This window comes from Euphorbia lathyris, chromosome 5 (genome assembly GCF_963576675.1).
Source record: "Euphorbia lathyris chromosome 5, ddEupLath1.1, whole genome shotgun sequence".
Lineage (NCBI taxonomy): Eukaryota > Viridiplantae > Streptophyta > Magnoliopsida > Malpighiales > Euphorbiaceae > Euphorbia > Euphorbia lathyris.
The window spans coordinates 30,120,792-30,147,865 of NC_088914.1; the positions used below are offsets into that span (position 1 = coordinate 30,120,792).

Here is a 27,074-nt window from a genome sequence, read left to right on the forward strand (position 1 = left end):
AAAATTATAAACTCTTAACATAAAACTCTCACAGAGCATCTTCAAGAGACTCTTAATGAGCTCTCTAAAAATAACATAAATAATTAACTCTTAGTGATTTAAGAGTGGCTAAGATATATCATCTCCAACAATGCTCCTTATATTCACTCCTTATTTATTATTAAGATTATTCTATATTTAAAAAAAAAGATTATTTTTTATTGTTACATTACCAATAGTGTGAGGAGAGAGACGCATCAATAATAAATTATTAATAAAAAATGAAGTTAGGAGGCACTAAGGGTACGTTTAATAGAGAGGATGGAGAATAAAAATGAACAAATTAATATGATCATTGAATGTCGCACTATGAATGTCCTGAAAATTAAAATATATTTGGTTACAAAACTAAGATTAATGGTGACAAAAAATACAGATTTTATAATATGTTTTTTAAAATAAAGAAATTAAATATTTTATTTAAAAATGTGGAGACTAATAAATTATTTACTCAGAAATAAAAAAAATAGGAGCGTCAATATGTTTTTTCCTTGCTGAAATATTATCATAAATTCAAAAAAAAAAACAATTATATATCAAATGCAATCAGATATATGTTCGACCATCATGACGGATTTCATCTTTCATTTTTTAGTTCATTAAGTCAATGATTTTTTATTTAGATACATTAAACGTTTGATCTTTATAAAAAATAAATCATTGTTGTGAATATCTAATTCAATTAAAGATCTGTTATTTATTTTATCTTTATTTGAAATTATATTTTTTATATTTTAAAATAATATTTTTACAGTTTTCTATAAATACATTATATACCTATCAAAAATTGTTTTTAAACTAAAATGACCGTATTTATTAAGAGCATCTCCAACAGCCTCTTAAATTGGCTCTTAAGTTAAAATTTGAGGAGGGAGAATAAAAATTTATCTCCAACAGCCTCTTAGTGGCTCTTCAAATCACTAAGCATCCGTTTGGTACGACGTAATGCAATGTAATGTAATCAAATTTGTAATGTAATCAACTTTGTAATGTAATGGAATGGAATAATGATTCCATTACCATGTTTGGTTGACAAACTAAAAAAATGATGAAACTTAATTACCGTTACAATACTTATATTTGCTTAGTTAAAATGTAATCATAAAATTTTATTTATACAATTAAAATCATCGAAAAACATGAAAACGTGAAAAATGAGAAAAACGCGAAAAACAAAAAACATGAAAAAATACCATAAAAAAGACGAAAAATAAAAAAAAATCGTGACAGGTAATATTTCGTCATGTTTTTCGAGTTTTTCGTTTTTCGTTTTTCGTATTTCGTATTTTCGAGTTTTTTCACTTTTTTTTCACATTTTATGTTTTTCTAGTTTTTTTTTATTTTATCGTTTAATAAGAATTGTGCATAATAAATATTAATAATAAAAATGCAAGAGTTAGTCGTAATGAGGATTCATGTCTATTATTTATGTAATGCTCATTACATAAATTTGTAAAGAAAACTTGAGTGATGTATTTGTGATTCCATTACGACAAAAACAATATGACCCATCCAAACATAGTAATGAGCCTCCATCGTAATGGACATTCCATTACGATGCTCAATACGGTGTACCAAACAGGACCTAAGAGTCTATCCATCCTCTCTATTAATAGAGAGCATCTCTCCACCTAGTGATTTGAAGAGCCACTAAGAGGCTGTTGGAGATAAATTTTTATTCTCCCTCCTCAAATTTTAACTTAAGAGCCAATTTAAGAGGCTGTTGGAGATGCTCTTAATAAATACGGTCATTTTAGTTTAAAAACAATTTTTGATAGGTATATATAATGTATTTATAGAAAACTGTAAAAATATTATTTTAAAATATAAAAAATATAATTTCAAATAAAAATAAAATAAATAACGGATCTTTAATTGAATTAGATATTCACAACAATAATTTATTTTTTATAAAGATCAAACGTTTAATGTATCTAAATAAAAAATCAATGATTTAATGAACTAAAAAATGAAAGATGAAATCCGTCATGATGGTCGAACATATATCTGATTGCATTTGATATATAATTGTTTTTTTTTTGAATTTATGATAATATTTCAGCAGGAAAAAACATATTGACGCTCCTTTTTTTTTTATTTCTGAATAAATAATTTATTAGTCTCCACATTTTTAAATAAAATATTTAATTTCTCTATTTTAAAAAACATATTATAAAATCTGTATTTTTTGTCACCATTAATCTTAGCTTTGTAACCAAATATATTTTAATTTTCAGGACATTCATAGTGCGACATTCAATGATCATATTAATTTGTTCATTTATCTATTTTTTTTAGACTTTTAACTAAATATATTTTAATTTTCGAAACAGCAATAATACGATACAAAATGACCATATTATTTTATTATTTTCTGTCAAAGGCAAGGTAGCCCAACTCAACTTCTTTCTAATAAGTTCTTGCTGTAATGTTTATAAACAACAACAACAACAAAGCCTTAGTCCCGAAATGATTCGGGGTCGGCTAACATGAACCATCATATAAAACCGTGAAAATCAAGTCGTGTCAGCGACACAGATTCGCTCCCTCCACTTCGTCCTATCCACTACCATATTTTCCTCAATTCCCAATAAACTCATATCACTCTCGATCACCCTCCTCCAAGTTTGCTTAGGTCTTCCCTTACCCCTCACCACTACATCCCTTTGCCACTCTTCGGTTCTCCTAACCGGCGCATCAAGCGCTTTACGTCTCACATGGCCAAACCACCTTAGTCGGTTTTCTCTCATTTTATTCTCAATAGATGTGACCCCTACTTTTGTCCTAATTATTTCATTACGCACCCGATCCTTTCTCGTGTGACCACACATCCATCTCAACATACACATCTCCGCCACCGACATCTTATGGATGTGGCAGTGTTTCACTGCCCAACACTTCGTACCTTATAACAATGCTGGTCTAATTGCCGTCCGGTAGAATTTTCCCTTCAATCTATTAGGCATGCCGGGATCACAAAGGAAACCCGTAGCACTCTTCCACTTCGACCAACCAGCTTTAATCCTATGAGCAACATCTCCATCTACTTCTCCATCCGTTTGGATAATAGATCCTAAATACCGGAAGCAATCCGAGGCCTGAACAACTCTCCCATCTAGGGTGATTGTCCCTGCCTCCCTACTCCTACGGCCGCTAAACTTACACTCCAAATATTCTGTCTTACTTCGACTCAACTTAAAGCCTCTAGATTCTAGAGTTTGCCTCCATAGTTCCAACTTCATCTCCACTCCTTATTTCGTCTCATCAACCAACACAATATCATCTGCAAACAGCATGCACCATGGTATACCATCTTGAAGTGAACTTGTTAGTTCATCCATAACGATGGCAAACAGAAATGGGCTTAGTGCGGAACCTTGATGCACTCCAATCGTAATAGGAAACTCTTCAGTCTTCCCAACACTAGTACGTACACTCGTGCATACTCCCACATATATGTCCTTTATGATGTCAATATATTTCCGCGAAATGCCTTTCCTTATCAAGGCCCACCAAAGTACTTCCCTTGGTACCTTATCATATGCTTTCTCCAAGTCAATGAAAACCATATGCAAGTCTTTCTTCTTATTTCGATAGTGCTCCATTAATTGTCTCATTAGATGGATGGCTTCCATAGTTGATCTTCCCGGCATAAAGCCAAACTGGTTTTCCGAGATCTTCACCGTCCTCCTTATCCTTTGTTCAATCACTCGCTCCCAAAGTTTCATAGTGTGACTCATTAATTTGATTCCCCGATAGTTGGCACAATCTTGGACATCGCCTTTGTTCTTATACAAAGGGATTAAGGTACTTTTCCTCCATTCTGATGGCATCTTATTGTTTCTCCAAATTTTGTTGAAGAACGTCGTCAACCATTCGATTCCTCTTTCTCCCAAACATCTCCAAATCTCAATAGGAATGCCATCAGGTCCTACTGCTTTCTTCAACTTCATCTTACTTAATGCCATTTTGACTTCACCCTTTTGAATTCTCCGCAGGCATTCATGATTTATCATATCGTGATGGATACTTATATCTCCAACATCTTGTTGGCGATCTCCATTAAATAAGTCATCAAAATAGGACCTCCATCGTTCCTTGATATCCTTATCTCCAACTAGGACTTTCTGGTCCACATCCTTCACACATTTAACTTTTCCGAGATCTCGCGTCTTCCTATCTCTCATCCGAGCAATTCTATATATGTCTCTTTCCCCTTCTTTCGTATCCAATCTTGTATACAGATCCCGATTCACCTTTGCTCTAGCATCTCGTATGACCTTCTTTACTTCCCTTTTAGCCTCTTTGTATTTTTCGTAGTTCTCGTCACTCCTACATTTCCCCAATAGTTTATAGGATTCTCTCTTACTCTTTACTGCTTGTCGTACTTCTTCTGTCCACTAAGATGTGTCCTTACCCGGTGGCATGCTACCTTTAGATTCCCCTAGAACTTCCTTCGCTACTTCCCTTATACTATGCTCCATCTTATTCCATATCGAATCTATATCTGAATCCATATTACAAGTCCAAATATCTTTTTTGGTCATCTCATCCACCAATTTTTGTTGATTCTCCCCTTGCAATTTCCACCACTTAATCTTAGTCTCTACTTGAGGTGTTTGTTTTCTTATACATTTCCTACTTCGAAAATCTAGCACCACTACTCTATGTTGGGTTGTCGTACTCTCACCAGGGATCACCTTACAATCAATATAACTCTTTCTCCAAGCACTCCTTACTAAGAAGAAGTCAATTTGGCTCGCATTACCGCCACTCCGATAAGTCACTAAGTGGGATGTTCTCTTCATAAACCATGTGTTCATGATACTCAAGTCATAGGCTGATGCGAATTCCAAAATATCATTTCCTGCTTCATTCTTATCTCCAAAACCATACCCTCCATGAACACTCTCAAACCCATCTCGCCTAGAACCCACGTGTCCATTGAGATCACCCCCTAGTACCATTTTTTCATCCCTAGGAACCTGTTGCACCACTTCCTCTAAGTCATCCCAAAAAGCTTGTCTTATAGACACATCTAATCCTATTTGTGGCGCATATGCACTAATGACATTCACAAACTCATCCCCTATCACTAGCTTAACACTCATAATTCTATCGCTCTTCCTAGACACCGCTACTACCTCATCAATATACTCCCTATCAATAAGAATACCTACTCCATTTCTACCCTTATCCTTTCCTGAGTACCAAAGCTTATAACCCCAAGGAGCTATCTCTCTAGCCTTGGCTCCAACCCACTTGGTTTCTTGTAGGCATAATATATTTATTCTCCTCCTCTTCATAACATCTACAATTTCAGCTAATCTTCCTGTCAAAGAACCTATGTTCCATGTCCCAAAGCGTAACCTACTACCCTTACCCCTACCCCTACCATTACCGTGGACTAGCTTATTTACCCGCAACCCTTGCATATTTGACACCACCCCCGGGTCCTGGGGTGGCGCGCCGCTTCAGGGCGACGACCTAGCAACCCTTGCACATTTATCACTACACCCGGGTCTAGGAAGTGCAGCGCGTCGCTGAGTAGGGAACGCCCCAACGGTATTTATATTATGGTTCATGTCATAAGATGTGGCTAAGTTTTACGCTGGCCGCCACAAACCTACCGCAACCCTCATCCTTTGTCCGGGCTTGGGACCGGCTGTAAAGGCCGCCAAGTGACCCTCACAGGCGGAGTTCTTGCTGTAATGTTTATGCTCAAAATTTATTGTTAAATGAATAATAAAATTTAATGATCGTTAATGCATTATGCAAGAAAAGATAAGATAAAATTGAAAGTGTAGTGTAGATGATGTGATCCAAATACAAAAAGCCAAAAGACTGAAAACAAAAGGCTAACTTAATTCATTTACGGCAATAAATCAACTGTTTGTTTTGTTCATTTCATAGACTTTTTTGTGCCATTTCTAGAATTTCAAACTTGTGTCAAAATCCTTTCCTTGATAGTGTAAGGTCCAGAGTTACTGTAAGAACAAGTGGTTTTTTTTTCTCTATAACATTACTCCGTTTAAGGTTCATTTGATACGTGGATATATTTTTTGATGCAATAAGATTCGAATTCAAAATTTTTAACTTAAATAAATTGAGGTTCTTAATTACTTAAACTAAACTTTAAGAGGAATTTGGTAGTTCATTTTTATGTTCCAATTTGCCTTTTTTACTTCAAAATGAAAAGTTTAGGTGTTTGGTTAGTTACTTCCTATTTGTCTTTTACGCTTAAAAAGTAGCATTTTATAAAAGCAGAGAATTTCTGCTATTTGAAAAATCAGATTTTTCCAACAGCAAACTGTAACAACAAACAATAGATAAAACAAACAACCTAATTGTGTAAGAAGATATGATTTTGTAGAATAGTTTTTGGATTTATTATCGGAATGGTCACTTTGTTGTATTTTGTGTTTTTACTCCGCTTTGAAATTGGTTTGTTTCTTCCTACATTGATAATTTTAATAAAATAACACACTAAATATTAATAGAAATAATAACTCTATTGTTGTTGTTGATATGAATATTGTAATAATAACTCTAAAATAATGGTCTTATCATTTGCTAATTGACTTATTTAAAATGTTTGTATTTATCTAGATTTATTATACGGTAACATTTGTCTCTCAAATCGAACAAAATTGGTATATCTTTAATCAATATAAATAATAAATTAATGGATAGGTTAATGAGTTAACTGAATTGTGAAAAGACGTGGAAAAGTAATACATATCCCAAAGGCTGTTTTGCTTTTTCTACTCCTCATTCTTTTATTTACATGGCTGAATTGAGAGCCGCTATTTTTGCAATTGAACTTGCTTGGGAGAAAAATTGACATCAGCTTTGGGTTGAGTCAGACTCAATGTACGTTGTTAATCTGCTTAGATATCGTTCCATGATGTTCCTTGGAGTATTCATCAAGAATGGTTGTATTGTCTCAGCATTTGCTCTAGGATGAGCATTCTTTTTTCACACATCTTTAGGGAAGGAAATAGAGTTGCTGATGCACTGACAAAGTTTGGAGTCTCTTCCTCAGTGATCAATTGGTGGCCTTCAGCTCCTATTTTTTGCCACAGGTTTATCAATGGTGATATTTGTAGTATTTCTCATTTGCGTTTTTCTTGACTTTCCTAAACTTTTCTCCTTCCCCTTCTTTTTGTTTGTTCTCCTTCCTCTTCTCTTGTTCAAACACTCATTTTTCGTTTATTAATATATTACGGATTTGTCAGTTATTGAGCCACGGATGCTCACCCCGCCCAAGTTCTGTCTCGTCCCAATTTCTATAAAAAAAATACTAATACATTATGAATTAGGGTAATACATTATGAAAATGAATAAAGTATTTAAGATGAATATATATGAATAAATGTAGAAAAGGCGTGGAAAAGTAAAATGTGAGAAAAATGAAAGGTGTAGATGATCAAGGAAGATCGAGATGATAAGAAAAAAGCCAAAAGCGTCAAAACAAAAGCTTAATTAATTAAAAAAATCAGCTATTTTGTTTATTTGTTGACTTTTTAGTGTGATTCTAGAACTTCAAACTTGTGTCAATTTCATTTCCTTTCTTTTCCTTTCCTTTCATGACCCCTCCTCTCTGGCCCCACGAGAAAAAACCAACTTGTCATTCATTTCTAAATTTCCAGTAGGTCCGCTTCTAGAAATTCATATATATATATATATATATATATATATATATATTGTTTTTGTTTTTTTGGAAGATTAATTTAAGTTTCATTATATTAAAATAATGGCGAAGCAAATTTGTCCATAAACAAACACAGGTAGATTGTTCGATGGAATGAAAAAAAAAAAACATTATCATTGTATGAAAGTAAATATTTTTAATGTGTTTTAATTTCTTCGAAATTTGATAATTTAGAATGTTTCTTAAATTTAGCAGATCTTTTATTAATTTTTAAAGGTAAAAAACATCATTAGGTCCCTAATTTTTCTTTTTTTTGTTCATTAAGTCATTCATCTTTTATTTGAATACATTAAGCCCCTGATCATTTATTTTTGGTCTCATTAAGCCCTTGATGATCATAAAAAGTAAATTTGAACATAAAATTTGGTTAACAGACTGTTATTCATTGTACATCCATTCGAAATTTGTATTTTTTCTCTGTTTGAAAGCAATTTTGGATGTGTTATGTGACTATAGGAAAACTGTAAAAATCTTAATCCAAACTGTAAAAAATATTTTTTTAAATAATTTTAAATACAAATGAAGTCAATAACGTATTTTTAACAAAATTAGATGTTCACAACTTACTGATTTTGTCATCAAGGGCTTAATGAGACCAAAAATAAATGATCAGGGGCTTAATGTGTCCAAATAAAAGATGAACGGTTTAATGAACAAAAAAATAAAAGATCAGGGGTCTAATGATGCTTTTTGCCATTTTTAAATAGTCTATTAAAAATATGTTTTATTAATTTATTAATTTTAACATGTAAGGATTCTCATAAGAACCAATAATTAAATAGGACGAGTATAAAATTCAAAAATATACCCGTTAAGATAATGAGACATGATGGATAATTCAAAAAATAAACAAGCACGTGTATGAGATTGATATTACCTAATAGTACCATATTCGTTACCATCCTTAAGACTTGAAATGTCGGAACAATCTTAGCTATTAGTAGACCTGTTCATAGGCTTGGGTATCCGTCCGTACCATCCAACCCGTGTCCCTTGGACTAGGCTTGGACAATGAAAATTGATCTTAGGCCCAGCCTAGCCCAGTCTTGCTAAAGCCTGCCTATTTTTTGGGCGGGCTTGGAATTGATATATTAAATATTTATTTTTATTTTTATGTATAATATATATTTTTTATAATTAACAATTATATGTATATATTTAGGTGGGTTTATATGGACTGAGTTTGAGATTTGATTTTCAAACCCGAGCCCAAACCCATCTAAATTAATAGTGGGCTGGATTAGGCTTGGACTAAGCATTTTTACCTAAAAACCCGATAGACTCGGCCCCCATCCCATCCCATTCATGTCTAGCCACTAAGGTTGAAAAAAGACATACAACCTTGGCAAGAATATCGTTCCGCGGAATATATGACCCATACACCTTTAGGTTCATTAAATTCTGTAGGTGGCGTAGCTACCGAAATCAATGCAGTCAATTATGTCTCTCCTCACTCTTGAGAGAGGTGGTTCAACTTCCAGTATTCAGGGCTTGCCTTATGAATTATGAGACCCAAAACAACAACTACAAAAATATATTTTATATGTATTTTTTGAAAAAAGTAATTTATTAAAATATTAAATTGTAAATTAAAAATTCAAATGAAATAAATTGTTATATTGCTAAAAGTCATGAAGAAAAGGAAATGGATAAATTTTAGCATATATCAGGACATACGGACGTGATGCACCGAACTACTAATTTGATGATACATATATATTTTGTAGTCTAGTTTTAAATTTTAAATTTCCTGGTTTAGAATGTTATATAAATACTTAACTAAAAAAATAATTAACTATACATGTTAATATTTCATTGGTTAACATATCACGTGTTATTGAATTATTAACCCAATGTACAAATGTGCTGAACATACACAAAAATCTTTCAAAGGAGAAATTTGAACGAAATTAGAAACTAAAAAGCGAACTAATAAAATGTATAGGTTTTTACACAAAGCAATGCATAATGGTAAAATATTTAATCTATCATGTTGGATAATTATATAAAGGCGTAACTCCTTCATGTCAAACCTCCACACTTTTTGGGATATATGTTGTTTTGGGCTCATCAAATGTATTACATTAGTAAGCCCAAACCACACATTTCCAGAAATGTACGGACCTGACCCTTATAATAAGGTTTTCTCCATCAGGTCAGGGTTTGTTTCGAGGCCTTATTAATTAATATTATCAAACTAAGGGAGTATATTAGAAACCATTAACTTGGAGATATTCTACTGTTTCTATTGTCTTTAGATTGAAAAAACCTTGATCCTCTTGTTCAATAATTTCATATAAGATTATAAGTTAAAGAAGTCGCACCTTAATATTTTAAGGATGAGGGAATACTTTGACATTTTGGGTTAGTTACCTAAGTTTAAGAATGCAGCAAGTTTCAAGTCCTATGTTTTAAGGGTGAGTAAGCAAGCAAATTCAAAATTCATAATATGGGACAAGAAGGTTACACCAAAAAGCACAAATCAATAAGGATGACTTGGCCTTCCTACTTTGATTTTGGCTCAAATTTACCCCAAGGCGGATAGAATCATCCCATCTGAACACTACCCCACCTTCAAGAAAGCTTCCTGGCCTTCAAAAAGCAACTAGAATTTCCTAAACTCACTCAAGTATGGCTTCTGCAAACAAAAATATCATTCTGTATAGGTTTCAGCTTCTTCTCCACTGCAACATGTAGCATCAACTACACTTGAGAATACGGCCTATTTCTAAAAGACCTCTTATCTGTACAAATTTTCTAACAAGGCATCCCCAGTTAGAATCAGGCTACACTTTTTTAGGAGCAGCAATTATACCCCATTTTTGACGGACAACATCTATATCCTCATCAAAGTGCTTCTCATAATATACGCACATAAGATCAGTGCAGTGGTTTCCAGCTCGAACTGCCCATGGAAAGTAGTGCTGGAAAAACAATCTCCTCTGCTTCTCGTTAAATCTCACTGTGCCTCCTACAACAGACATTACACACATCGGAAGGTACATTTGCTCAAATTCTATCACCTTGAGTGCCGACTCGCCAATTAGGTTGGTTGGAAGGTCAAACAGGGTGTGCCAAAAATCATGTATTTCACGTGCTCGCATCGCAACATATGCGAGTTCATCTGTGTCCATGAACCGAACAGGTGGGCGGTCATCTGGAGAAAAGTTCCTCGATCCCATGAATCTTGCATAGGCAGCCCCAAATGTGTTTGCTGGCAAGTCCCATGCATGTCCCACGTTTGCAGACAGGACACGTGGTCTCTCCAAGAGTACCGCCTGTCAAGAAAATAAATTTGCCGGTTATTTTATTGCAGAAGCATAACATATGCTAATTTTCACAGCAGCGTACCAAGCAAAATAAATCTTTACATGTACTAGCTTTCTAGGATTCACCAGCTTAATATCTATTAGAGTGTCACATGCAATTAGACCAGCATTGTTATATGGTACGGAGTGTTTTGGCAGTGAAACACTGTCACATTCATAAGATGTCGGTGGCAGAGATGCGTATGTTGAGATGGATGTGTGGTCATACGAGAAAGGATCGGGTGAGTAATGAAATAATTAGGATAAAAGTAGGGGTTACATCTAATGAGAATAAAATGAGGAAAACCAAATAAGGTGGTTTGGCCATTTAAGACGAAGAGCGCCGCATCAAGCAGTTAGGAGGACTGAAGAGTGACAAAGGAATGTAATGGTGAGAGGTAAGGGAAGACCTAAGCAAACTTGAAAGAGGGAGTGATATGAGTTTATTGAGGATTGAGGAAAATATGGTAGTGAATATGAGGGAGTGGAGGGAGAGAATTTATATCGCCGATATGATTTGACGGTTTTATATGATGGTTCATGTTAACCGACTCCGAATCATTTCAGGACTAAGGCTTTGTTGTTGTTGTCACATGCAATCCCATGAATTTCACAATATATTTATTTTACCAGAGAGTCCTACTAGCTCGTTATGTCCGAACATCTCATTGGCATATTACTGTTAATAATGTTCTAGAAAAAGATGAGCTAATGAAGATAAAGATGAGATATTCTGCACTAGTAACAGAACATAACAATAAGATGGAAAACAGGCAAAACATGTGAAACCTGATAACAAGCCATATAAAGATAGCAACACTATCATTTTTACCTGACAATTTTGTCAGGAATCTACTTTTTCAATGACGAGAGATATTCCCCACTCTGTTCATCACTAGAAGCTTATCGACAATAAAATGTAGAGCGAGAAAAAAAAAAGAAATAGTAATGTAAATCCTACTAAATTGCTGCTGCTTCTCCACTGCCATCAACATTTTTGATAGAATCTTGTTTAAGATGTTCTAATAGTGCTTAAATTGGAAATAAATCTAAAAGTCTACAGACATCAGAGGCCCTGAAAATTATTTAGCAAAATATTAAAAAGGCACTCTTGATTTTTTTTTGAAATATAAACTTTTGCTTCCTGTTGAATTTGCCATTCATTATCTGGCATTCCTATAATCCTTCAAGTACCCAGAAGTATAAATCTGACCACTTTCAGATAATTGGCACTTTATAAATAATGTGAACAGTCAAATGCAAAAGGAATAAATAATATATCTTCATTTGCATTAGACCAATTAGAACAAAAAAATCTCAAATGGTTCACTAGTCATGTGAAATAACATATACTTTTTCCATAAAACCATTTCATGTGGTGATCATTTTAAAAAGAAAAAAAAAACAAATGAAGATAAGGAAATTTGAATAGAGAATCTTACTCTGCCTTCTGGGCTCCTCTTCATCCTCTCAAGTACCCTTTCAAAAGCAGGCTTCCCAGTTGTTTCTCCAAGAGCTGCTATCAGATCTGCTCTTCGTGGGTCTACCAGTGCACCCACTGCTGAACCCATTGCGACTGCAGCCTGCTGCCACCAGTTAAGCCGAACACGTGCACCCTCTACCATTGAACCTTTCAACATCCTATCCAAAAGAAAAGAAAGAGTAAGCAAGATATTGCATAACACAAAGCAGAAGTCAGAAGAACCTTAAATAGAACTAAAATGGCAAATAAAAGAATAGGATTGGCTAAATATGACTGCATAAAGAAATCACATACAAGGGCATAAATATGGAGTTATTAGATCATATTAAACAGTCCTCAAAGAAGCGTTGCTCAAAACTTAATAAACGTTATCCACTTTGGTGGTAAACAAAATTAAAAATCTAAATTTAAGAACAGAAACAGTAAACCCAAAGTACTTGTTCAATTCAGTGCAAAAGAAATGGCTTTGTATGCATGTAAGTTCATGAGAACAAATTAGGACGAACAAATAATCACCGACTCAAACGGCAACCCTATAGAGCTGATTTATTATTATTATTATTATTTTTTTTTTTTAAATTCTAAAAAGCTCAAATTGTTGCAGCCTTTGATGAAAGATGTGGAGAAGAATTATCAAAATCTGTTCTTTTCAATGCTCTTTTTTCCCAAAATCTCTGATAATTTATTATCAGAAACACTTCCACCCAAAATTGGGAACTAATACAGAAGTAAACCAACCGCTGAAACAAACGCTTGTTCGGATGGAGTGCATTGAGGGTTATTAAAGGAAGGGAATGAAAAGATTTTAATAGGAAGGGGTGTTTGTTAGAGGGGATAAAGACACGGTGATAGGCATTTAAAAAACTGAGATGGGTTATCTCATGTTTGTTTTAGAGATAGGTTAGGGAGATAAGAGAGGGATATGAGTCTTGCCTCAAATCCTATACCCAAGAGAGGAGTGGTATAAGGAGGTGGGATAAGCTCCTGCGATTTTAATAGGATGGAAAAGTCATCTTATCCCTCAAATTAATGTTATATAGTTTAATGTAATATTTTATCCTTATCCCTATCCCACATAACGGACATTGAATAATAATTCTCAACTATCATATTTTTATCCTTATCCCAACCATTTATCATTATTCCTGTCCCAACCTTTATCCTTATCTCTATCCCAATAGAATACCAAAAGCCCTTAAGGATTTTAACCTTTCCTCTGTTTGGGAGGAGGACATGGGTTTATAAAGTTAAATAATCTCATCTCGTTTGGCTAGAAAAAGAATTGTAAATATTGCAATTACTAAAATATCGATCCACAAATAACTTGCTAACTTTTAGCCCTTGTTTGGGAGGAGGTTAATGGAAGTAAATGGGAGTAATGGAAGGTTAAATATTAAGTTAATCTTGTTTAGGAGTTATTTTTTTAAGAGTAAATGGAAGTTAATGGGGTTAAATGTTTACTTCTTGCAACCTCCAAACTCTAACCTCCAAATTGGGGGTTAATGGGTGTAACAGAGTAAATTTAACTTTCCTTCCAATCCATATTAAAACTAGGAATGGCAACGGGTAGGGTACCCGCGGGTAATGTCATTCCCAAACCCTTACCCTTTTATTTTTTAATTACCCGTACCCGTCTCATTACCCTAACAGGTATACTTTTTGCATCCCATACCCTTCCCATTTAATTCGCGGGTACCCGCGGGTACCCTTACCCGTTAAGAACCAATAAATAAATAAAATATTACAAATTTAACAAACTATAAATTTAATAAATCATCAATCTAAAAATTGAATAAATTGAACCTTAATTAATAAGAATAAAGTAGTTTAGTGGTATCACTCAATTGTTGAAAAATAAATGGTTGGGGTTTAAATTTCACGTCTTACATCTAAAAAACAATGATATTTATTAATATAAAAAAAATTTATGACGGGTAACGGGTACCCTAGGGGGTATTCCCATACCCGTCCCATTACCCTAACGGGTAATGGTTTTGATCCCATACCCGTCCCATTCCCTTTTATACAAGATACGGGTAGTCCCATTAGGGTCGGGTAGTGCCGGGTACCCGCGGGTAGACTACCTGTTGCCATTCCTAATTAAAACTACCAAACGAAGTTAAACATTTAACCTCATTTACATAAACTCTCAAACAATGTTAATTTTTAACTTTCATTTCCATCTGTCATCCCTTTCCATTACCTCATTTAACTGTCAGCTCATGTAACCTCCAAACTTCCAAACAAAGCTTAAGGTTCAAATCTATGAAGCACCTACTCGATGCGGACACATTTTTGAAAGCAGGTACATTTTTGAAAAATATAAGGTACGGGTGCAAGCACAAATTTTTATATAATTAATTATATTTATCATAAGCCTAATTTATAATTTGTATCATAAACCTAATTTATAACTTGTAACAAAAAAAAAAAAAACTTGTAAACATAAAGTACCTACTCTATATGTATCACATAAACCTAATTTACAATTTGTATCATAAACATAAAGCCTAATTAGGTTTGCACAGAAAAGACTTACACGGATGAATAGAAGATAAGTAAAATCGAGCACAGAAGTAAGACTCCCACAGATGAAACGCAGAGGAGGAAGACTTCGACCCACAGAACAAAAACGCACAGACAAGAGGAACTTTCCACAGCAAAAATCGCACAAGTGAAGAAGACGTTCCAGAGGAAAAGTCACGATCGGAAGAAAGGAATATATATATATATATATATAGGTTTTTTTGGTCTATCTTTTTGTAATTAAACCCCTAAGCTTATACCTATTGCTTAGAACCGTAGGCCCATGGGCCAATATTACTATGGGCTAATTTCTGCAATTGAATTGCAATTGCAAGGATCTCTGAAACGGAGAAAGCAATTAATAGTTGTTTGTAAACAGAAAAAGAGAATAGACTGGGGTTGTTTCGGATCTGTGCGCAAAAATGTCAGCCAATTTCTGGACTTCCTCTCACTAGTAAGATTAATTTTTCTTTTTCTTTTTTAGAGTATGATGTTTATGTTCCTATTTTTTTGTGTATATTTTTTTAATTTGTGCGTGTTCCCAGCAAGCAGCTTTTGGACCAGGAAGAGGTGGATGTAGTGCAGCAACAAGACAAAGACAGGGGCATCACTGTTGAGGATTTCAAGCTAATTAAGATGCATATGGCCAATTGTATGATCTTTATATCTTCTCTTTATCTTCAGATTTTACCATGGAAATTACTGGGTTCATTTGAAATATGGGTTTGATTGTTATGAAATTGTGTCTTCTGTGTTTTGTTTCTTATTTAGCTTACACTTGATACTAAATTCTGGTAATCTTGAATTCTTTTCCCCTTAATCGTGTTTCCTATATTACTAAATCGAGTTCAAGTTTCTTTTAGTTATTGATAATTAACAACCAATCATTGATGTTTGAGCATCTTTTACAACTGGGATTTCATTGTTCCATAATCTTTGAAATGGTATTTCAAATAGGTTTGATGCTAAACCTAAATTCATTATATAGGAATAATGTTATCCATGTGTTTTTCCGAATGCCCTGTCTACTTTTAGGTCATTGGATTTCTCTGTAAGTTATGATTTACACCTGACATCAGTTCTCTACCAGACATTATTATCTGATTTTGGCTTCTAATTGTTTTTATTGTAAACAAGGCTCTTGTGCTTCTTTGAAGTGCTAATATAATCATCTATGGTCTTGCTTATAATTTGTTTGCCATTCTTTTTCATTGCAACTGTCAATTTATTGTCTTTTAAGATTCTCTCTCCCCCCGTCCTCTCTCTATAAATCTCCTTGGTATTTTTTTTTCTGCCTCAGATATATGGAAGCTGGCTCAACAAGTTAAAGTTCGGCAAAGGTTTGACCTTGTTTGTTGACTTATCTCTTCCTATCATTCTTCATTCCCATGTCATTTTGGATTCAACTGGTTATTTATTTATTTATTTATTTTGTTTAATGCTTTTATAGGTTTTAGGCTGAAGTTTATATGGAAAATCATCGAAAAATAGAAAGAAATATCTTGTATATTTTGTTACCTTACAAAATTGATTGACAGCCCTTACTTTTTTCTCCTTTTTACAGTGTCACAATTAACTTATAAAATTGCTGATGTACTGCACATCTTTCAGGGTTGTCGCCACCGCAATTACATACATGAGACGAGTTTATATCAGGTATTATATTTCTACCTTTGGAAGAGAAGTTTGAACTATCTAATCAATGGAACTGTTGCACTTTTACTTTGAGCTCCACATAGAGTGATAGAGAATGCCACAAGAAACAAATAGGAATAGCAAAAGGAAAGACTTACACTTAGGAATGAAGTAATAGTAGTATTGTTAGCTAAGAACATGGAGAAAAAGGAATAGCTGTATGTGATTACAAAAGAATAACCCGCACACCTCCCATGACCTCTGCCAAACGCAGCAGGTCCCAAAATAAGCAAACACCCTCCTGACTTCCCTAACAAATCTCTCCCCTTCATTTAATAACCTCACTACAGACAACACACTCTCACACCACCTAGCCAGCCCTACACTGCCACGTGCTTCCCCTTTCTCCTCTCATGCACCCTCCAAAGTAGGCCCAGCCCTTTGGTTATTATCCCCTACCCTTTGGTTATTATCCCCTACACCTGCCTCACCCTTGTTAACATAAAGTTTGATAAATTTAAAAAATAAAGCATGTTTTGTCATAGGTGTAGTTAAAAGTGCTATGGGCCCTTGTTTAAGGCAATGAAAGTTCAAATTGTTTGAGGCGCAGCGGTCGCCTGCGTTAAGTGAGGCATTACTTAGAAAAGCAAGGTAAAGCCCTATATAAAAAAAGCTTTTGTAAGTGTCATAATAAAATAAACATAGACTACTATAACTTGTGACTATCTTCTTTTTGCTTGCAAAGCTTCTTGTTTTTTCCCTTTATGAAGCTTGCTGTCTGCTTCTCTTTTTTTTTTTTTTCCTATTCTGATGTTTTACTGACTTACTATTTCTCCTCACCCCTTAAATATATTTATTTTGTTTTAGAAACTATAAATTTGGTTTTCAAAACCAAATCATTAATTATGCGTTGTTATACCTCAAATTATACATATATATTTTCTGTAGTTGTACTTGAAGTGTAAGGTAATAACATTACAATTGATGAAAACAAATATTCCCTTTTAAAATACTCCCTCCTATTTTAATAATATTTGTTAGTATAGGAAAATCTCTTTGTTTCAATTATTTTACATTTTACTAATCAAGGAAATATTTGATAACTTTTTCCAAATATATCTTTATTTAGTGTTGGTTACAATAAAATTAACCAAGTATTTTGTATTTCATGGTGTATTTATAGGGATGTTTTGATAAAATAACATTATAGTTGCTTTCTTAATCAATGTGCCAAAATTTTAGAAGACAAATATTGTGAAATGGAGGGAACAATACTTTAAGTTCTAAAAATGTTGGAAATAAATGACGGCGTGCCTTTCTGCGTCTAGGCGGCGTTTCCTTGAATGCGCCTCTCCTAGTGGTTGTAAGGCACCCTTGTCTTGTCTCACCCCGCCTCGTCTTGGCGCCAAGGCAACCACCTCAAGTGCTTTTAACAATGCTTAGTATATATATCTGGATGCTTTTGGCATCGTGGCAGTTCTGGCTCTATATTTTATAGCCTCTTTTATTTCTTAAATATATTGAACTTCCGACGGCAGGCGACCGCTGAGCGAGTCTTGGCGCAACGGTAAACGTTGTTGTCGTGTGACCAAGAGGTTACGGGTTCGAGTCTTAGGAGCGGCCTCTTGCCAAATAAATTGGCAGGGGAAGGCTTGCCCCCAGTACACCCTTGTGGTGGGACCCCTCCCTAGATCCTCGCTCAGCGGGGACGCGTAGTGCGACCGGGCCGCCCTTTTTTTTTATTGAACTTCCGACAATTTATTCTAAGATGTAGCATCAAATGTTTTCTTTTTGTGCATGCAATCAACACTACTCTTTCTTTTTTATTCCCTATGGTCTGTTAGGACCACTGGTTCTTCAAATGCGGATTTTAATGTGATGCGGTTGAAGAGCAAGCCCTGAAGTTTATGGAAAAATATGATTTAATGGCATTGCGGTTAAATTCTTCGAATTAATTACATTCTCCTTTTTAGTTTTAATTTAGTAATAATTGCAATTTATTGTTTTTTGTAGGACTTTCATTTTGTCTTTTCATTTCCTATTCAGTTTATTTTTTAGGGTTTAAGTTTTTGCCTATTGAAATGTTTATTTTCATTGTAAGAAGCAGTTTTTGATTGAATAAGAAATTGATTTCTTTTTTCCAAAGTTCTGTTGAATTTGAAGGTTCATTCATTAATGGGTATTCGTGCGCCGAATTAAAAATCGGTTCGAATAGTTCAAAAATATGATGGAGAGGATGACTTAGCGAATGGCCAAACCGTTTACAGATGAGAGGGAAGAGGAAGACGTATTTATTGATCCATAACCTGTTTTCGATGAGGAGATCGATGATGACGGGTCTGAGGAGTGGATCGAACATGGTGATAGAGAGGTTCCCGGAGTAATCGCCGGATTTGAGGACTCCACCAGCACCGCCTGCACGATTCCTCCAATTTTTGTGGAACGTCGTATTATCGTTTCGAATCAGCTTCCAATTCAATCTTATCTCGATTTTTTGACGAATAAATGGTGTTTTGAGCTGTATAATGACAACCTCTATTTGCATCTTAAAAATGGTTGTTCCCTAATACAAAAGTCTATCACGCAGGGACTCTAAACGGCGAAATTGAATTGAAAGGTCATATTTCTCAATTGTTGTTTGATAAATTTAGATGTCTGCCCGCAATCTTGAATGTTGATTTGCACAACCAGTTTTTACCATGGATTCTATAAAGTCGTGGAAGTATTAAATCCAGATGAGGATTCTGTTTGGATTCATGATTATCATCTAATGATGAAAAACCTAGCTTTGTGGCCTTATATTGGAAAATTTGTCATGGTGATTCTTGTGATGATGAAAAACTTAGCTTTGTGGTCTAGGAAGTTTGTCATGGTGATTCATCTGATGCTAAAAATTCGAGGGCAAATTTTATCCACCCAGGGGAGAATGATGTGGTTGAAGAGCAAGCCATGAAGTTTATGGAAAAATATGATTTTAATGGCATTGCGGTTAAATTGTTCGAATTAATTGCATTCTCTTTTTAGTTTTAATTTAGTATTAATTGCAATTTATTGTTTTTTTAGGACTTCCCTTTTGTTTTTTGGTTTCTTATTCAGTTTCTTTTTTAGGGTTTAAGTTTTTTCCTATTTAAAGGCTTATTTTGATTGTAAGAAGCATTTTTTGATTGAATAAGAAATTGATTTCGTTTCTCAAGTTCTGTAAATTTTAAAAGTTCATTAACGGGTATTCGTGCACTGAATCAACGTTCTTTAACGTGTTCTTGTTATTCCTATATCCCTGTATTCGTAGAATCAGTTTATAGAACCGTAGCCTTTTGGCATTTAACCGAATCAACAGACTACTTGTAAAACCGATAAATTCCGCTGCATCATAATGTCACTATTCTTTCCTATGAACTTTCAGAAAGAGTATGTCAGAATATGATCCTCGGCTTGTAGCTCCAACCTGCTTGTACTTGGCAGCAAAAGCAGAGGAGAGCACTGTGCAGGCCAGGCTCCTCGTATTTTATATCAAAAAATTATGTAAGCAGTTATTTTGGAGGACCAATTCCTTATAGTTTGGAATTTGGATGTTAGCCTTACAAAGGTGCTTATTTTTTACCTAATATTATGCAGATAATTCTGATGAAAAGTACAGGTACGAAATCAAAGACATCCTTGAAATGGAAATGAAGATCCTGGAAGCTCTAAATTATTACCTAGTTGTGTTCCATCCTTATCGATCATTGTCTCCGTAAGTGCTCTATCTTCTCACTGTCTCATGGTTGATTTTGTATATATGGCATAAGTCCTTAAGCACGGGTTCCTGTTTCTTTTTGCATCATTATTTGTAATAAAAACTTTGCAGGCTTCTGGTGCCACGTATAAAATTAAGTGGTGTTCTTTTTCAAGGTCCAGTATAGTCTCATGTTTATTTTTCATTACTTAGAAAAACAGTGAATTATATCATCCCAATTTCCACCAAATTTGCGTTTGTGGGGCATGGAGAAAATAAGGTTATGCATTTCATTCTAAGATTTTCCCTGCTTTCATTCTAAGATTTTCTGGAGGGCGAGCCTTGGCGCAACGGTAAACGTTGTTGTCGTGTGACCAAGAGGTCACGGGTTCGAGTCTTAGGAGCAGCCTCTTGCCAAATAAATTGGCAGGGGAAGGCTTGCCCTAGTACACCCTTGTGGTGGGACCCCTCCCCGGACCCTCGCTCAGCGGGGACGCGTAGTGCGACCGGGCCGCCCTTTTTATAGTTGATAAGGTGGTTATGCATTTCAGCTGAAAGAAATAAGAATGAAGAAGAAAATAAATGCAGATATGAAACATGCAATAAATGCATCTAGTCCATTTGAAAATGAAAGAAACATGATTGATACAAGTCCATGTTCATACGAAACAAGTCCTAACGATATAAGAGCAAGAAAAGCAAATGATATGGATTCAAACTTAAAAAGTACACACGATGTGCAGAAATATGGTTTTCATAAATCAACCTCAGTGATAATTATCTGAATTTTGTAACTTTTACCATATAAACCTGTATAGAAGAGAGAGTTTATGCCAAGCCCACACTGGCCCTTTCCTCTGTGGCAAAAGAGGGAGCTTTGCATAAAAAAGGATTCGAAATAGTGCTTTTATTATTTATTTTAAGGGCTCTGTTTATGGCACCTCTCTTGTTTTGTCCTATTGTTTTACAAATTATTGTTACTTAGTACTTCAATTTATGATGGAGTCTGTAAATAATAAATACATGACTTTGAGATGAAGTTACATTATATTTAACTCATAGATCTCTGAAAGGATACTGAAAAAGGATATATCATGGAATAGGATGTGGTTACCCTTTATGGAATATGGAAAACTAATTACACAAGTAGAACTCCACTACTTTGAATTTTCAGGATCTTTAGTTCTGATAAAGTTGTTTGTTTTTGCTTCTCTGTCTAGTTTATCTCTACTCTATCTATTTGGCAGACTATCTTATTTATCTGAAACATTCTCCTTGTTTTTCCTGCGTCCTCACAGGTTATTGATGGATGCTGGAATTAATGACATAAGTATGATTCAATTATGTTGGTATGCAATCATTCTACGAAAGCACCTTTTCACTCATAAACTTCTTGGAAGCTTGGTATTCATCACATGCTTATTTTGTACTTTCTAATTGCATCTTATATAATTGCTGTATTAACTAGTTTTATGAAGAAATATTGGTGTAATATCAGCTAATTGCATGTCATAGAAGTCATCTGTTAGGTAGTTTAGACATCTTGCTGCACTAGAGAGAACCATTGATAGGCAAGTTCACTTGTGCAAAATACGCTCATTAGTTACTGTGCTTCATGACCCTGGTATCTGGGACCCCGGGTCTGGTTCAGTACTTAGCAATTATTATGGTTTCAATATCACAACAATGTGCTACCAATTTTTCAATGATTTTTTTCCCTGCATTTTCCAATTTTAGCTGCAAGATTATTGCCCATAAGTGGAATGGTAGTGTTATAGATTTAACTAGCTGAGACAAAGAATTGCAGTTTAATGCACTTTAGAAAAGATATCCGTGCAATGCAAACTCTTCCATTGTTAGCTGGATTGCTAACTCGAGTTTACCTTTGTAGGAATGGTAATAAAAGGACTTTTTAAATAACATCACTTGACTGGAAAGAACAAGGTAATAGGAATATTTCGTCTATTAAGGAGGATTCCCCTAATACCTAAAATAAAGATGATCATAGTTGGCAAAGTAGGTGGTTCAAAAAAGGTGAAAGAATAAAATACCACTTTTGGAACCCAAAAAATGTTCCTGCCGCTTGAAAGTCCTTCGTTGTATAATTGTTACAATCCAAAGGTTTGCCATGTTTTGTAACCCCTGCGATCCTGTAAATTGTAAAACCTCCATACATCCCTTCAAAGCGCTTGGTGCACCCTTAAGGCAATGGTACATCAAATTTCCTAGGGCACTATCCTAGGCGCTTTGCTCGGGCAAAGTGAGGCACTACTTTTAAAAACAAGGTAAAAACATATACAAAAACCATTTTGAAGTTTCAGAAAATAAACATATTCTATTCCTCCTCTTCCCGGCACCTATTTGAAGCACCTCGCCCAGGGGGTTGTTACGTGCCTCAAGGTTTAACATAAATTAGGTATTAAAATCATGAGCTGGTTTAGGGATTTCTACTGAAGTAGTCTTTTCATTAGTGACAACATTCTAATGTTTTGTTTCACACCATTTCCAAATGCTTTTATGATGTATAAGTATGGAAGCAACTGTAGTGGGTATACATAGCTTGCTTCTTGTAGGTATGCTTATATATTGATAGACTCTTTGAGCCTTTGCCCTTTTTTCTTTGGTCAATGATCTTTGAATTGCCCAGTCTGTGATTGTGAAAATAGCTGATGGAAAAACGATGCGAGGATAGGTGAGAAAACCTGTTGCTTATCTGTCTTCCTGATGCAAAGCAGCTTCTTTAAACACGTAACAGATGACAAAAATTACAATAGTTTTTCATTTGAAGAGAATAGAAGCATTTGACACAACTGCACTGCACGCATAGTGTCAGCAAAATTTCTGTTTTAAGAAATGTGTTTAAATTTCTGGACCTATTTATCTACCTGATTAAGTTTTTTATATTCCTTGGGAATAATGCTGCCTGCATCCCTTGATTGTTATGATATTCATCTTTTTTATTTAAAACTACATTAATATGTTGCCATGTACAGGGGACTTGTAAACGACACATACAAGATGGACCTAATTCTTATGCATCCCCCGCACCTAATTGCTTTGGCTTGCATATACATCGGTAGCGTGTATAGAGAGAAAGATATAACAACATGGTTTGAAGAGCTTCGTGTTGATATGAATGTGGTGAGTTAATCTTGTACCTGTCCTCAGTTTTCGGCTTGTTACAATATACTGTTTTAATTGGCTGATAGAAATGAAGAATATGTCTATTCAAGACAAGTAAAAATTGGTTTAATGATGTATACAAGATAGTTTTTGTTATAAAATGAAGCAAAAAGATGAAAGAGTTGTGGGTGTGGCAGGTGAAAAACATATCAATGGAGATATTAGACTTCTATGACGGGCACAAATTGATAACGGAGGAGAAAATTAGCAGTGCTTTCAGCAAAGTTGCAATGAAGCTGTAAACCTGTAGATTTACTAGTGAAATGTTTAAGTAACAGCTTAAACCTGGTAAAGAGATGGGTTGGGATGCCTCAAATGGAGATATCATATATGGTTGAGCCAGTGTATAGTAATTCCTTCATTTGGCATAGTGACATCCACAGCCATTATGGGCTAGAATTCACCACGTACTCCTGCTGCTGGTATTGTTGTCCCCCTTTCCTTTATGGGTTGCACACGCAAGCTTTAAACTTAGGTTCTATTACAGTCATTTAGAGACAGGATTGCTCAGATTTGTATGTAAGCTTGTTTACTCATCTATCTAGCAGTGCTATCTTTTTTTTTTTTTTTTTTTATCTTAACTAGCATAAAAAATGATTGCATATTCAAGTGACGTGAATTAAAAAAGTTGAGAGGTATGCTTTCTTGGGGTAAAATTGATTAAACCAAGCTAACTGCTAATGATTCATTGAAATATGGGAATTACATTTCATCAGTCTTAGACTAAATTTATCAAGCAAAGAGCTTCCTAATATGCAGTGCAGCAGGTATTTAACTGATAGTCTCATACAATCTTTTACTATAAACTCTGCAAACCAAACTGAAATAACAAGTCAAAGAGTAGATTCTTAATAGAGTACCCTATTGATTGAAGAGACCAGCACTTTTCCAACCCTGTCAAATTTCATTATGCATTGTTACTCAAGTGATTTACCATTTCTATCACATATTTTCATCAACTGTGGAAGTACTTGAGGATCCCAGCATCAACAGTGGAAGTACTTGAGGGTACAAGTTAATTAAACTGAAACCGAACTGAAATTATAGTATGATTCGGTTTAGTTTTGAAATTGGAGTAATTTAGTTATTGGTTATTAATTCGGTTATTACAAAAAAGAATTGGTGTAACAAAAAATCAAACCATTATATATATAATAACAGGAGTAGCCTTCCACAGGTGACGATTAGGGGTGTCAAAATGGGTCATGACACGATAACACGACACGCGTAACCCGCAAATTAAACGGGTTAGGGTTGAGGCTAAATGGGTCAAAGGGTTAAACGGGTCGACCTGCAAAACTCGGTTCGTAAACGGGTCGGGTCGCGGGTTGACTCGCGGACTCGTTACAACCCGTATAATTTTAGACGAGTTAACGTGTCGGGTCAACCTGTTTCACGAACCCGCCAAACTCGACCCATATAACCCGTGTAACCCGTTTAGCTATTGGAAATAACAAATTTTAGAGAGGGTATGATAGTAATTTAGGACCATATATATACCTAACAAATAATTAGGTTTTTCCATTCCCTAACCTAACAACATCCAGCAGCCACCACCACAACGAGTTCTTTCTCTTCTCTCCCATTTCCCTTTTTGTTTCAAACCTTGAACTCCTTTCCGCCAACAAACAACTCCTTTCTGCAGCCGACAACTTCTTTGCGCCACTGCCGTTCTGTTCCGCGCCGGTTCCACGTCGCTGCCGTTCTGTTCCGCGCCACCGCCGACAACTCCTTTCCACCGCCGCTGTTCCGTTCCGCGCCGCTGCCTTCCGTTCGGTGAAGAAGGTAATCTCGGAAATTATTAGCATGTTTGATATACTGATTTTTTTTAACAGATCATTAGCATGTCTGATATACTGATTTCTTGGTTCCTTTTGTATATGGGAGACTTTGCTGTTTTATTATTATTTCAAGCATGTTTGATTATTGTTTTTTCTTATTCATTGTTTTTTTTGCTGTTTCCTTTTGATACAAATCATTATTTGTTTATTTTAGACTTTTTAAGTTTATTAGCATAATAGCATGTCTTATACTGTTTTTTTTGGTTTTATATTTTTTTTTAGGTGTGGATGAAAACTACAAGGAGGTTGATGAACTTGAAAAGGAGTTGATGGAATTGCACTTGGAATCCCATGAATCAAAGCCTAATCAGCAAGACGCCAACTCCGCCGCTGTCAATCGAATGTTATGATTTTATTTGTTCCTACTGTTGTTTCATGTTTTGTGGATTTTGCGTTTTTTTCTTATGTTGAACTATTTGGATTTTTTTATGTTTTGCTATGTTGAACTTGAACTTAATGTTGTTTAATGGATTTGTTGACTATGTTCAACTTGAACTTAATGTTGTTGAATGGGTTTGTTGACTTTTTATTGAAAGTTTAAAGTGTTAACGGGTCAGATAACTCGTTTAGGATGTTCTGACGGGTTGTGTCAAAAATTGACCTGTTTATTAATTAATTTAGTTAAACGGGTTATCCAGGTTGACCCGTGTCAACCCGTGTTTTAACCGAGTCGTGTCGTGTCAACCCGTTAAGTTAAACGAGTCGTGTCTGGGTTTCAATAAACGGGTCACCTGAGTAGGTTGACACGACCCGTTTACGACCCATTAACCCATTTTGACACCCCTAGTGACGATTAAGATGGGAGTATAGTGGCGGTATCAAAGTCAGAAAGATAATTGTTGAGGCGGGTGGAATAATTATCTTCCCCTCTCCTCTTCTCAGATCTACAACCTTCCATGACTTTACCACATTTGGATAGAGACAGAATTGCTCCTTAGGTGCTTGAAAACACCAGATCTGCCCTCTGTCTGAAATCATAGGATCTTCTCTCACCGTGAAGGTCACTATACATGCTAGGAAGAAAATAGATCTCAGAAGGTGAAGATAAAATGAAAGAAAATATTGATGGAGGAAAAAACCGATACAAAAAGGGTATTGTTATATACCGCCTCCAAATTCCGGTCCACCGCATCCTCTTGACCATATTGCCCTTCTCATTTTATTTCTTCCAAAACCTTAAAAACTCTCTCTCCCTTTCTCTCCCGAGCACAAATCTCGAATTTTACAAAAATGGACCAAAGCATTCCCGAAGATAATGATTTCGAACACTAGGTAATATTACGATGCTTAAATACGTGTCTGTTTAATTTTTAATTTTTTTTCGTTGGTTTTTGCCTGAACGGGTAGCACGTACTCCCGGTCCGTCGGCCGAACGCATGAACTACCCGTTCGACCTACGGACGGGAAGCATGCGCCACCCGTTCCACCGATGGAACGGGTGGTACGTGCCGCCCGTTCCACCGACGGAACGGCAGTACGCTTTGCCCGTTCTCACCAATGGTGAAACGGGCAAGCTACCCGTTCAGGTAAAAAGGGGCAGAAATTGCCCCAAAGTATTTTTTTTTTTAATTTTAATGTCAATTATGCTAACATATTATGCATTTTTTGTATATTCAGGTACCGATAGAAG

At 35.2% G+C, this 27,074-nt stretch overlaps 2 protein-coding genes across 4 annotated transcripts; one reads left to right on the forward strand and one right to left on the reverse strand.

Moving 5' to 3' along the window:
- Positions 1-10,175: 10,175 nt before the first annotated feature.
- LOC136230312 (ubiquinone biosynthesis protein COQ4 homolog, mitochondrial) lies at positions 10,176-15,266 on the reverse strand. The gene is made up of 3 exons (XM_066019353.1): positions 15,084-15,266; positions 12,504-12,702; positions 10,176-11,031 (listed from the first exon to the last, which is right to left on the reverse strand). The coding sequence occupies exons 2-3, from the start codon at positions 12,699-12,701 to the stop codon at positions 10,540-10,542; spliced, it is 690 nt and encodes a 229-aa protein (XP_065875425.1). The 5' UTR covers position 12,702; positions 15,084-15,266; the 3' UTR covers positions 10,176-10,539.
- A 104-nt stretch (positions 15,267-15,370) lies between these two features.
- On the forward strand, positions 15,371-24,171 carry LOC136230311 (cyclin-C1-2-like). 3 transcript variants are annotated; one of them, XM_066019351.1, is made up of 9 exons: positions 15,371-15,524; positions 15,616-15,722; positions 16,371-16,410; positions 16,682-16,726; positions 20,109-20,227; positions 20,321-20,438; positions 21,719-21,769; positions 23,414-23,561; positions 23,741-24,171. In XM_066019351.1, exons 1-9 carry the CDS (start codon positions 15,493-15,495, stop codon positions 23,843-23,845), a joined length of 765 nt encoding a protein of 254 aa, XP_065875423.1. In that variant the 5' UTR covers positions 15,371-15,492; the 3' UTR covers positions 23,846-24,171. The 3 variants fall into 3 exon arrangements, with proteins under 3 accessions (XP_065875423.1, XP_065875422.1, XP_065875424.1); XM_066019350.1 differs by having other exon boundaries at positions 15,413-15,524; positions 15,623-15,722; XM_066019352.1 differs by lacking the exon at positions 15,371-15,524 and having other exon boundaries at positions 15,624-15,722; positions 16,635-16,726.
- The last annotated feature ends 2,903 nt before the right edge of the window (positions 24,172-27,074 follow it).

Excerpts from the sequence above, each read along its gene's own strand:
- LOC136230312 (XM_066019353.1), bottom strand. The coding sequence starts at position 12,701 with ATGTTGAAAGGTTCAATGGTAGAGGGTGCACGTGTTCGGCTTAACTGG. Across the intron at positions 11,032-12,503 it reads AGAGGAGCCCAGAAGGCAGA|GCGGTACTCTTGGAGAGACC; the intron begins GTAAGATTCTCT and ends TTTTCTTGACAG.
- LOC136230311 (XM_066019351.1), top strand. The coding sequence starts at position 15,493 with ATGTCAGCCAATTTCTGGACTTCCTCTCACTA. Across the intron at positions 15,723-16,370 it reads TAAGATGCATATGGCCAATT|ATATATGGAAGCTGGCTCAA; the intron begins GTATGATCTTTA and ends TTTCTGCCTCAG. Across the intron at positions 23,562-23,740 it reads TTCGTGTTGATATGAATGTG|GTGAAAAACATATCAATGGA; the intron begins GTGAGTTAATCT and ends TGGGTGTGGCAG.